We start from the raw sequence: 13,371 nt of genomic DNA on the forward strand, positions 1-13,371 counted from the left end.
TAGATGTTTTTAATTATATACTCTATATGTACTCAAATATTTTACACATAAATAAATAAATAAATGAAAAAATAAAAATATACTATCTAGTATAAGCATAATAATACATGTTATTTATACACACATATAGAGAGAGACAGCCCACGGCCGCGGAATACGGAAGAAATCAAAGCTGTAATTTATTACTATGAAATCTAGATCGTCAAATATATTGAACAAGATTAACGGTTTTTAAATTTACAAAGCACCCATTACGGAAAGGGCAGTTGAGCATCAACATAATTCTAAGACAATCAGAGACCACTTCCAATGGAGATTGAATCAGGCATTCCATAACTCTCTTGCTCCGAGATCAACATGACAGCCATTGAGTTTTCAACATAGAATTACAATATGGAAGAAGGTTGCATGTTATGTTCATGATCAGAGTATTCACCTGCCTTGTCAAATCTGCTCAAAATTTTAGTGATAGTAAGGATGTATATTATGATTTGTAAATGAAATTTTAGAAGTTTGAAGATGCATGAGAGTAAGTGCTCACCAGAGCCTAGTAAATCACACGGTACATGACGAACGTTGCAACGTCGTTCATAGAACGGATGGTTTTGTTGACCTTCTCATGGAAATAAAACTAAGAAGAAAAAAAATTGGTTAGGAAATTAGTGCAAGTAAATTGTATTTCTTGGAACACAAATAATTAGAACTCTTTAAGAAAAAATATATACACTTAAATAAAATAGATAATATTTTAAGAACACAATATTTAGAACATCTAACTTTGACGTCGTTTAAATACTTTATAACTTCACGAAATACTTTTTGAAAATAAATAAAATTTCTCTCTATACACTCATATCATGAATGATGGATTATACGGTGCAGCGTGGCTGAGAGAAGATCATAAATATAATAATTTTATGTCGAAATATATAGCTCGTTACATGATGAAAGCAAACGGTTGGTTACTCTTATAACGTAGAAGTGTTTCCATATTGTTTATAACTATCTACATGTCTATGAAATAGTGTCATGTTGATTTCAATATATCTGTGTCTACTTGACAAAAAGACACGTGTACTTAATTAACTTACATTCTTTCTTTATCCACTAAATCCAGACTACCATAATTATATTAACTAACGTCTATTCTATATCTACTTAAACTAAAATACATGTAGTTAAGAGACATGTATTGTTATATTAACTACCGTATTTTCTGTATCTACTTAACTAAGAGGCAAGTAGTTATATTAACTAGCGTATCTTATGTATCTATTTAACTAACAGACACTTAGTTAAGAGACGGGTGCAGTTATATTAATTAATCTGCATCAACTTAACTAAGAACAGGTGCGGTACATTAATTAATATTCTTTTTATATCGACTTAACTAAGAGATGCATGTTGTTATATTAACTAATGTACCTTTTCAGTTTTGGTGGTTCCGGTGCGTTTTCTAACCTCAACTGTCCATCTCCCCTCTAGTCTCTCCGTCATTGACAGCGAATACTTACTTTTCATCTCGGGATAGACTTCCTCCCGTATTGGGAACACCACCCTCTGCCCAAGCTGGATTTCTTTGGCTTCCATTTTTCTTCTGTTCAAACACTCATATGGTAGTAAAACATAGTATGTTGCCTTCCCTGTTGCATTCTTTGATACAAGAAAAGAAGAATATACATAAGAGAGTCATACTAATTTTTGCTATTTCATACATCTCAAATTTGATCTTATGTAGTTTCTTTTTGGTGTAGCAAAAATGTTAGAAGATGAAATCTTATACTTATCCATATTCAAATTAAATATGCAATATAAGTGTATGGTCATTTGTTATACTAGAATTGCTTCTTTTAAGATTTTCTTATAATAGATATAAATAAAGTGTGAATTCTTAAAGAAAAAAATTAAACCAACCTCTAACATCTCCAAAATATATTCCAACTGTTCCTCGCATCTTAAAAGTCGGAGCAAAATTGCTCTGGATTCCACTATCATAGATGCAGTTAGATCCCGTTTCTTCCTTTGTGAAGATCCTGCATTGTTTGAACGTACTTGCTCCTGCAAGATTGAATTTTAATTATTAGTAGATAAGTAAACGATAAACATAAAATAAAAGGGTGAGAATGATTTGTAATTCATGTGCCTTTTTTTTTTTTTTCCCTTTATGGGTAGTTTGCTAGAGGTTATATATATGTATATATTTTTCGTAACTTACAAAATCATAGAAGGTTAAACGATTAGTAGAATAAGCATATTCAGGTATCAGTTGACGACATAACCACTATGTGCATGTACAAAGTGTTCATCCCTTAATTTGGTTTGACTGGCTATAGATTCCCTCTAATTAAGTTCTACTTCAGTATATGTATTTATGTATGTGTTTACTGTAGAGTATCTTTGTCGGCTTGTTGAATTCTATATCAAGAGTTAATTGAAAACAAGCAGTAAATAAACATAATATTTAATTATATCTAATCTTAAAATAAAAAGTATGTAGTAATTTATGTCATCAAATTTATTAATTTGATTGAATTTGTAACAACTTATCACAATTTTAACCTAATATCACTTGAACACTCAACTTTTAATAATCCTAGATTTAACACTTTATTGTTTGGACTGGCATGTAATTCCCATCCACAATGCATTAATATTTTTCAATATATTAAAGAAAAAAAAAGACAAGAAGAGAAAGAGAGAGTTTTAAGATGAAGAAGAAAGAATCTTTCCCACAGATTGAACAGTGTGACATCCCTCCCTCCCCCTCCACCCCACACACACACACCAAGAAAGAGTGAGAAACACAAAAAGTATTACGATTGAGAAAAAAGAATCTTTTTCACAAATAGAATCTCATATAAAAAAATTAGGTAAGCCAATTTTGATTTTTTTTTTTTGTCCAAAAGCTTTATTTCAAATTCAAAGGGAAAGCTAAAAGAATTGTCTTTCCACTTTCAGAGTTGAGAAATTTTTAGTTTTAAGTCAGTACTTCTTATAAATTTATATTTAGAATAAAAGATCTAAACAAATGAAGAAGAGTGAAGATCATACACATGTATATATTTTTTTGAAGAAAAAAAAAAAGAAACAAAACGAAAGATAAAAAGAAAGATCCACTGTACCTGTTGGACGCTTGGAGGCACCTGTGATGGTGGTGGGGATGGGTGTTCCGGAAAATTAAAATTCAACGGCTCAAGAAAGAGCACACCATTAACTCTCCAACATCCATAGAAGTTATCTCTCTCAAGTATTGTCTACAAGGTGAAAAACGAACATTGGTTAGAGCTAATACAAAACTATAACATAAAATTGAAAGTTGAAAGCAGTTGAATAATTGAGAAGATCTACATTACTTTCTTCGTTTGATCCGTGCTCCATCTTTTCTCCTGTGCAGAAAGAGTTCTTTGGAGGATGTGTCTGAGGGGGAGAGAGAGAGAGAGAGAGGGAGTTCTTTGGAGGATGTGTGTGAGGGGGAGAGAGAGAGAGAGGGAGTTCTTTGGAGGATGTGTGTGAGGGGGTTGGGGGGAGAGAGAGAGAGAGAGAGAGAGAGTAGAGAATGCAAGAGAACGACAAGAGGGTGAATAAGCAGCTGACTATGAAAGAAGTGTATGCGCGCGTGTGTGTGCAGTGTTTTCATGTAAATTTAAAAGAAGTGAATGTAATAGAGACAATTCTCACAATTTTATTTAATGATATCTACACTGACTTATACAAGATATTTTTATAACAAAGTGTCAGGATGATGTCACGTTAATACATTGTATTGACATAGCTCTATCATCACTGTTTATTATCAAACACCGAAGGTAGGCAAATATTTCTTGAACATAATTTCTTACAGGTCCTTGAATAGATGACTATAGTGAAATTCCTAATTTACAAAAGATTTAAAGTCTAAAAAATAAATAGAAAAATCAACAACAAATATGGACGACTTTAATAGGAAATATAAATATATTTATGAGACATGAAATTGTGTCCAAATGTTCCAATAATTTGAATAACATAATTTAACTAAATCACAAAAAAATTACTTTTATATAGAAAAAGGGTCCACCATATAATTTTACAGACCAAAGCTACTCACTTACCATATATAATTAATTTACCCAACAAATAGTAAGTATAGTAAATCATGTATATATCATAAAATGACTTTTCCATAATACCCTGCAAATGTGTAGGCAATTTATGAGATTTTTAGTAAGGTCTAATATTGAGATTATTAATGACACATAATTGAAATTAAATTTTAAGTATGTAGACTGTATTTTCTATTTTCTATTTCTGCTATTATGGTGTGGATTCTAAATTAACTGTGATGCTCTTCTAGTTCAATAGAAAGTTCTAAATTTTATGTGTAATTATTCGAATATTAGTATTCGAATAAAATTCAACTTAAAGTAAAAAGTAGTTATCGATTATTTTTGTAAGCAAATGCAATTACAATTTAGTCGCATATATAAACAAATAAATTATTAAAAGCATATAGATAATTAATTGGCCGTACGATCATAGATAATTAATATGAATTTTTGTTTTGCACGAGATTCAGTACGGAAATATATTTTTACTGTGTACGGATATGTGATCTTTATTATGTACAAATGTATATAATTAATTCATGACTTTGTATGAGATATTTGTAATATCTGCATAAGAATGTGGAGAAATTAAATAAATGATGATTTTTCTTGAGTCGTCGTATATATATAGAATTTTTAAGTCGTCGTATATATATAGAATTTTTAAAACACAGCATACGAACCACTAATTTAAATTTTTAATTAAGTTAACAATTAGTGAATAATAAAAATAGAAAATTTCTAAATTAAATAAAATCCTTTTGCTAAGGCCTAAGTTCCACCATTTAATGTAATCCATTTTTCAAGTTGCATACATCATTTTTGCGCCTAAATCAACTTTCTAAATAGAATATCTTGAAATGAATTGCCAGAATATACTCTATGTGTACACAAACATTTTATACATAAATAAAAAATAAATAAACAACTAATTCAATTAATTTTAATAGCTAATTGAAAATTCTAATTAATCCAATTTTAAGTTATCCACCTAGTGGATTGGTCCAAATAAGTGACCCAATTATTTATTCTCTTCAAAAATTAATTTAATCCAATTACATTAATCTGATTCTTCTAGAATTAATTTCAAATTGATTCCATCACATTATAGTGGTAGGGTGTGACTTTTTAGTTTCACCCTCAATTAGACTTGGACATGTATGACCATCATAATTAATTAAATTCAATATAATTAATTATTTTCGATTATCCCATAATTTAAAAATAGCCTGTTACCATGGGTGACCGTCTAGTATTAGTTTATGGCACTGAAGACTAAGTGAATAGCAACGTGAACATTTAGGCTATGAATGCCTATGAGTACGGTCCTACTGTTAACTGTCTTTCGGCCTTAGTCTAGGGCATGAGTTTGGCATCGATTCCCATCATTGACTCGACAACTATTCTTAATACTCGAGAAATTTTTACTCTACTGATTCGATTTAGGAACATATCCCTAATCGATCAATTGCTTTGGCCAAAGATTTTTAGAGTCTAAACCATCTCAGAGCGCATAGGAGATCTCACTGTCACATACTGACAGGGGACAGATCCTCTCTTAGAATCAAACCGTCCTCTCTTCATACTTTGATTGCACTGGATAAGGTTATGATGACCATGCCTCACGACATAGTCATTGCTCACCATATCTAAGATACATACTTTGTATGTACGTGACGCCATAATTCCTCAGGTTTGAGGACTAATCTACTATCGAAATCGGGAATCTCAATCATACCGATCAAGCCTTAAGAGGCTTCCTTATGACGATCCTACGAGTTTGTTCAGTCAGTCAATTACCTTTCCAACTAACCTACTAAAACTGTATAGACGACCTACGTCTCCTGCCAACAAAACATAATTGCAGTACTTAATGCAAGTCTCTACAGGACCCTCAATGCCCTATCTCAAAGTCCTTGACTTGGAACATTTCAGACTGACTCTAAAGTGTTGGTTTCATAGCTGCCAAACTTATGCGCGGCCCAACTCCACGGGTTTAATATTTCGGTTTGTGGGTATTTCGTTCTGGTATTGAGACCCCATTCAATATTAGTGGTAAGTACAACGCAGCATACTGCCATTTGATGAATTCTTACCATATTCATCAATATTATTTCATAAAAATTGGTGAATGGCAAACAACCAATCTAATTAGCTTTTGGTCGCTCATTCCAATAATTTTCTTATTAGGTTTTATTCTTAATGTTTTAAATTACATATTTAGAATTAATGTATTCGAAACTATTTTTGCAAATGTGCTTTTTAGTGAATAACTTTTAAATATAGAAGAAAATTTATATCTCACTTGAAATTTATGTTGATATAATTTGCAATACCATTTTAATTTATTTTTCTAATATAATTGGATAAAGTGATTTTTTATTTTAATATGTTTCTTCAAAAATATAGAAAACTAATTTTTCTGATAATATAAATTAAAATGAATAAATATGCCTCACTAAAATAATGATAACAAGTGATCCCAAATTAAGTTCAGATAACTTTACTGGATTCAGATTTTTATAAAAATATGAGAAGAGAAAAATATATCTCATTTCAAATTTAAGTTGACATTTACAATATTTTTTAAATTTAAGTTTTTGGTGTAATTTGAATAAGAGAACATTTTTTTTTATTTTCGATTTTCTCAAAAAAACATAAAAAATAGTTTTTTTGATAATATAAAATAAATTTAATGATGACTGAAATTAATTTCATGCCAAAAAAAATTTGTCACGTGCAACGCACGGGGCAAATGCTAGTAAATTAAGGATATACATCAGAAACAAGTATATAACGACTCCACAATCCAAATGTACGGCCCAACCCAACCAAATACAAATCGTATCCGCTACTAAGCTGGAAGATGGCAGCCTTTGCCTTCTCCTTGGCTGCAACAGCATCCACTCCCGCACCCACACCCACACCCACAGGAATCAGCTTCGGCAGAGACGAAGTATTCGTTGCAGCAGTGCCATTGAGAGCCACTCCACTACCCCCTGCCAACTTCCTCATCTCCACTGCTTACTCTTTAGATTTCTGGAATTTCCAGCATTTCATGGTCATCATCAAACCCTCTTCTCCACCTCCACGCTCTCAACATCAGGTCACTTTTCTTCATTTACTTTTTCAACCTCAATTTCTTCACCATTATATATATATGTATATTCTTGGTTTATTTGACGATTTTCTTGTCTCTTTTTCCTTCTGTTGTTGTAGGCTTTGGTTTATGATTTCCAGCCTGAGGATCCTCAAAACATATGGGTTGCAGTTGCAGCCTTGTCCGGCAGAAAAGTCCCTGGTTAGACCCTTCTGATTTTTTCCATCTGTTTTTCCTAATCTGGACTACATTAATTACTTTACAAACAGTACAACTCAATTAATTAATTATTAGACTATATATTGCTAAAAATCTGTTCTTGTTCCCATCCTCAAGTGGGAAACATTCCTAAGAGCAAATAGTTCATAGTTAAGCCCATTTCGCTTGACAAGTTCATGTAAAGTTTTATTACATATTTTCTTGTTTTTGGGTGAGATAAGGAGGTAGCATAAACAATCTTCATTTGTTTACCATCAATTCAATTCAACAATAGCAAAGTTGCGACGGATAAGAATTCTGACAGTTAAGAGGAATTCAGAAAACCCCTCGTCTCAAATTATTTACCAAGGAAAATTCAGGCCATTGCAAATATTTGAGACTGGGATGGTCGTTGCTAATTGGCAATGACATTGCAACAACTACTTTTGGGTTTGTCAACAATTTCGTGACCAAAGGTTTGTGTAGTACCGTCTCAAATTTGCAACAAAAGTTTCAATGAATTTTGGTACTTTGAGTTGTTACAACTAATTTATTTATTATTATAATGTATAGAAGAAAGTTTCTAACGACATACAAAATTTTGCAACAAACATTGCAATGGTTTCACGATGAAGTGTGTGTTGGACTTGACATATGTTTTTTTGTTTTTTATTTAATTGAATTAAATATTTAAATATAAAATGCAGTTATTAAGAGTTTTGAAAAGGTACTTATATTAAAATTTAAATTATGTGAAGATAAATTTATATTAAAAATAATAGTGACAATTTAATTCACAAATAATAAAACATTCCTAATTTAGGCCAGTTTGCTCATGATCATCTATAGGAGACTCATGGATATTGGTGGTTAGATTTACTGTGGGTACTAGTGTATACCATTCAGTTCAGTGGGGCAGTAGGAGGCTCGGTAGGGGCCGGCAACACCATGTTGCAATGGGCACCCAACATCTCGAGCACTTCATCCAACCTGCTGTGGATATTTCACACTTTCGACAACTCTTTTTGCAATTCTTGGACATTTTGTTCCAGGAATTGCATGGGTCTGTTATCTTTCTGCAACGGTGCAGGGAGGTGGTGGACAATTGGTCATACTGGCAAACTAGCCTCTTTGTGTCCACACACTGCTACCACTCATAGAGCCTCCTCGTCAAGTGGTGCATTGCCAACCAATTCAGCTTCGTTTTTGGGGGCTTGACTCACATGATCCTCTTGCAACTTTTGCAAGTTTTTGAAAGTTGTTATTTTTTTGATAAAAAGTTAGATTAATCTAAAGAATGAAAATATAAAATTTGGACTACTTAGTTCATACATTAAATGGTAGATTTAGTAAAATATTACCACTCTCTGCCTTGGGCTCGCTCCAAGTTACATTAGCCTTCTCTTCTAGCAGATTTAGTAGACGTCAGTCAAGGAGGGTGGCCTGGCCAGCTAACCAGTCACCCGTCAATTCAAATAGACTAAGTTGAATAAAACTAATAGAAACATACAACAATTGATTAACTAACTTATATCAAATTAACTAAAGATGTTAAAAATTACCAATTTTTTCTTGTTCTAACATAACCAAGGTTGAGCCACCCAGTACACGGTGCTTGCTAACCTCGAGTCACTGACTTGGTTCACCTTATTTTTTGGTGATCGAGCCTGGAATGCCTAGTTGGCCCACACAATCTGTAGCAATTCCCAGTTCTCGTTTAACATCCAATCTGGCTCAGCTTGTCTCGGCTCTATGGAGGTGTTGACTAAAGTAGCAGGCAGCTTTGGAGCCGAACAACTTCCTCATATCAATGGTGTTGTATAGACCTGCATCTGTAATACTTTTGTAGGGAAGGAAAACAACCAGTTTCAGGATAATACTTACAAGCAAATAAATACTCATTGTAAATAATAAGTAATGAAATAGTTGCCTGGAGCTTGCAGAACCAGAACGCCTCATCCGCCTCTAAGATCCTTTTGTAAGATCGCCATGCCCCCAAGAATGAACCTCCAGTGTCTAGCCAATAGCCTTGAGAAACTGTCCAACCTTCATTTAAAATATTAGAAGAGAATAATTCAATTCAATCCCAACAAATTGATTTGTATATACATACTAAGGCTAGGAAAAAATTACAAGTTATGCCATTGCATTTGGCATCACTAACCATCCATTTGTTGGGGCCGATGGGGGTTGCTATAAAGGGGCTTGGTGAAGGTGATGCAGAGGTAGTAAGTGATGGCGCAGTAGACGGAGTGGGCGTGGGAGTAGCTGTTGATGACGGGAGGGAGGGGCCCCAAGATGATGATGTACCAATATAGACTAGAGGAGGTGGAAGGGGATGAGAAGTGAAACTTCCGGAGCTTCGAAAGCAGGGGGGGGGGGGTCATCTATCCACGCATTATACCATTTCATCAAAGAAAACAAAAATCAACAATGAACTTAAAAGCCTTGCAATGACATCACCATATTGCATTTACGTCAAGTAGTTACCAAGACAGCATACAAGAATTCCAACAACAATCTTAAGCTATATATCAATTTTGCTTGTGCGTCCAGTGTGCCATATATTTGAGGTATGGCAAAGCCTATAAAGCCTTCTTTCTTTGTCCTTCTTGTTTTAAGTATTCATGAATCGCAATGTTTTCCTTGCTTATGCTTTGTAATTCTCCTCACTCAATTCATTTGATCCAAAACGATATTGAGGCTCGAATAAAGATTTTATCTTATATATATGAATATAATTTGAGGTTTTTGCATAAGTACTTTTTCTACTTGTTTGGTTTGGTGCCTAAAAATAATAAATTATAGGAAAACTGACATTTTATCTTAACTTGTTTTTAAGAGATGTATTCAGAAACAATCATTTACTTTAATAATGAGGGATGTATACTTTTATATTTTGATTTTTGACATATCCTAAATCCTCTTCACACATCTTTTTTTGTTCTTCTATTTGTCCCTGCATTAGCCTTATTTTATGGTTGAAATGCGGGGAAAATTGCAATATACCTACCTGTGTTATGGGAAATAGCAAACGGCCCCCTTACGAAAAATAAAATAGCAATTTATCTTTCTGTGTTTTCCAAAATGTAGTAATTTATCCCCCGTGTTTTAAAAAATGAAGAATTTACCTTCCTGCTTAAGAAGGTAAATTGCTTCATTTTTTAAAACACAAGGGGTAAATTGCTATTTATTTTTTGTGGAGGGTAATTTGTGTATTTCCAATATCACATGAGAGTAAATTGCTGTTCACCCCGAAATGCATCATTGGAACTGTTCAACTGTGTCTATCCGTAATGAACTTTGGCAGGAGTTATTCTTGTAAGGAAGCTAAAGAAGCTTCCTACGAGAAAATGTTGGTTTGTTGGTTACTCCAAAGCAAACGCGATAGATGCAGCACTGAAGTTCAACGAAAATTGGGCAACTGATCTCAGGATAGGCCATCATGATTGTCGAGATTATTCTCAAGGTGCGGCTCAATATAATATACTCTCTAGTTTTCCATCTAAAATAACCATTGGTTTTGATCTCAATATGATATATATATTTAGCTCTTTAATTAACATGTCTATACCATTTGATCAACACTTCAAATTCGTCTGCATTTGTGTTGACTTTGTCTACTGTTCTAACTCACTGAAGCAGAAAGCCTCTTATATGTTGGTCAGTCTTGGGAATTCTTTTGACTAGTTTGTCTCCTACTTTGGAAGGGCTCGTGGAATATCTAACAGGCGAAAAAGACGTGTTGGAGCGTCTGAAGGAAGCAATTTAACAAGACAAGATGAAATATGAAATCATCCGGACGCATCATTTCATCAAAGTTGGTACATATCTGTTGAGAATCGCGTTATATTGCATTTTGGCCTTTATGCTTTTTTTAAGTTTGAGCTAGTATTTATACCACATGTGTCGTATTGTTCTTTGTATGTATAATCTCTTACATTAACTGTTAAAGATTTTCATAACTAGAATGCTATTACTTTTATCTGTAATGAAGACGTCTCTCCCTTGATCTTGAACAACAAATCAGAGTAATGGGAGCTTCAGGAGCATCTGATTCACATTGTGGATCTTGTGGTACAACTAATTGAGTTGGGCAATGTTTGCTAGAAATGAGGGCTGGAGTGGAATTGAGAGTAGTTTGGATCACTTCATCCACCTTATTTTTCTGCATCACTATAGATACACAAATGATCAAATCCTCTTATATTGTTTAGATAGTTTTGATAGAACCATTGTTGTATTTCACTTTTCAGCTAAAGCAGAGGAGAGATATCATCCTCGACCCCTCCTCCGCTTCCTGAAAAGTGCAAGAACAGGAAACGTTCTTGCATCAACGTCCACACTGACAGCCTTACTGTTGTTTTTTTTGAGGGGGGGGGGGGGGGGGGCTCTTTAGATTTCTTCTGGGTTTTGAATTCAATATCTCTCCGCAATAAAATATTGGATTGTCCCCTAAAAGACGGGTCACCAGTGAGTTATGGAGCAGGGGATATTAGACCTAACATAGCAGTTGGTGTATGACTTGAATCTAAGAGACTAGGAGAATTTCCTTTGTGGTATTGGTTATAAGGAAGCCATATTGAGAACATTCACTTTACAACTATACATGTCCCTCATTCAAACCCAACCTGATGAATTCCAGCTACCATTCAAGAACAATGCCTTTCAAATCTTGCCATATCGCACACAAAACCTCCATATCAGAGAGTTAATAAAGCCAATCAATACTTATATTAATAAACATTATATGATCTCTTCATTCTTGGTAGTAGATAGTAGATACTACCAACATAAAACAGCCAAATTGCCAAACCAAACCCAAACTATATACTCTACTAAATCCTATTTCCACGAATATACAAACCCGCAAACTAAGAATTACCAGCCTAAGTTGGATCATCTATCTGTAAAATGAGGAGGACTGCAAGGAGTGAAGTCGGCCAACATCCATCCTCATCAAACATTCCATCGAGCACATTGTGCGCATCCTTTCTTCACATTAAAATGGCGTATCGCAAACTGTCCCGGACCATGAGATGTGTGACCTCCGACGTCTGCGGCAGCTCCGCCGACACCCACAGGCCATCAGGGCCATCTATAGGTGGGTGGGATAAACAAGAAAGCAGCGAGAATGGAGCTATGAGCGAGCAACAGAAGAAAGGAACCCCATCACTCAACCGTGAAGGTGATGTAATTGCGTCCATAGTGGCGGCACTGGCAATATTCTCATCTGCAACGCGAGATGTGTTCTTCTTGATGTTTAGGAAGTTCCTTCTCAAGGCAGCCAGTATTCTCCACATGTTTTCTTGGGGTGAATGAGGAAAGAGCAGTTTCCATATACCGAGTGCTAATGGAGTTGACGAGAATGATGGTGCAAGGATTCATAGTGCTTGTGCTTATCACCAGGAAAAAGGTTTCTCGTTTTTTCTTTTTGCTTTTTTGGTGGGGCCTTTTCATTAATTAAACGCTAGCACGTGTGGCCCATTCAAATTTAATTTAAAAATTAAATTATGTAATTGTTATTTTTTTTAAACTATATATATTAATTAAATAAAAAATGATAAAAAAAAAATTGTAATTTTAGTCCCACACGATAGGGTGTATTGTATTTTTAGTCCTACAGGTTTATGAGTTTAGCACATGTGGTCCCATCGAATAAAAATTGTGACACATTTAGTCTCATAAAATATAAACAACTGGACTAAATGTGCCATTTATTTTATGAAACTAGATGTGCGCTAGTAAATTATGGGATCAAAAGTGCAACCTATTCTATTTTGTGGGATTAAAAGTATTATTTTTTTGCAAAATTATTAAGAGAAAATTGGGAAAATTATTAAATACATCTAGATTTTATCATTACACCTTTTTGCAATTTGTAAGAATTAATAATTTGTTAATTGCAATTGACCCCCTCTGGAGTCTAGAGTGGCTAGTGGACAAACCAAAAACCTACAAAAAAAAATTTAACATGGACCCTTAAAC

General features: G+C 33.9%; 2 protein-coding genes across 2 annotated transcripts; one reads left to right on the plus strand and one right to left on the minus strand.

The window, feature by feature from the left end:
• The first annotated feature begins 6,910 nt into the window (after positions 1–6,910).
• LOC105178761 lies at positions 6,911–11,712 on the plus strand. Its single transcript, XM_011102305.2, has 4 exons — positions 6,911–7,191; positions 7,305–7,386; positions 10,694–10,852; positions 11,094–11,712. Exons 1-4 carry the CDS (start codon positions 6,952–6,954, stop codon positions 11,153–11,155), a joined length of 543 nt encoding a protein of 180 aa, XP_011100607.1. The 5' UTR covers positions 6,911–6,951; the 3' UTR covers positions 11,156–11,712.
• Positions 11,713–12,094: 382 nt separating this feature from the next.
• Positions 12,095–12,787, minus strand: LOC105178762. Its single transcript, XM_011102307.2, has one exon. It carries the CDS (start codon positions 12,684–12,686, stop codon positions 12,381–12,383), a length of 306 nt encoding a protein of 101 aa, XP_011100609.1. The 5' UTR covers positions 12,687–12,787; the 3' UTR covers positions 12,095–12,380.
• Positions 12,788–13,371: the final 584 nt, after the last annotated feature.

The sequence above is a fragment of the Sesamum indicum genome, unplaced genomic scaffold (assembly GCF_000512975.1).
Source record: "Sesamum indicum cultivar Zhongzhi No. 13 unplaced genomic scaffold, S_indicum_v1.0 scaffold00057, whole genome shotgun sequence".
Taxonomy (NCBI): Eukaryota; Viridiplantae; Streptophyta; class Magnoliopsida; order Lamiales; family Pedaliaceae; genus Sesamum; species Sesamum indicum.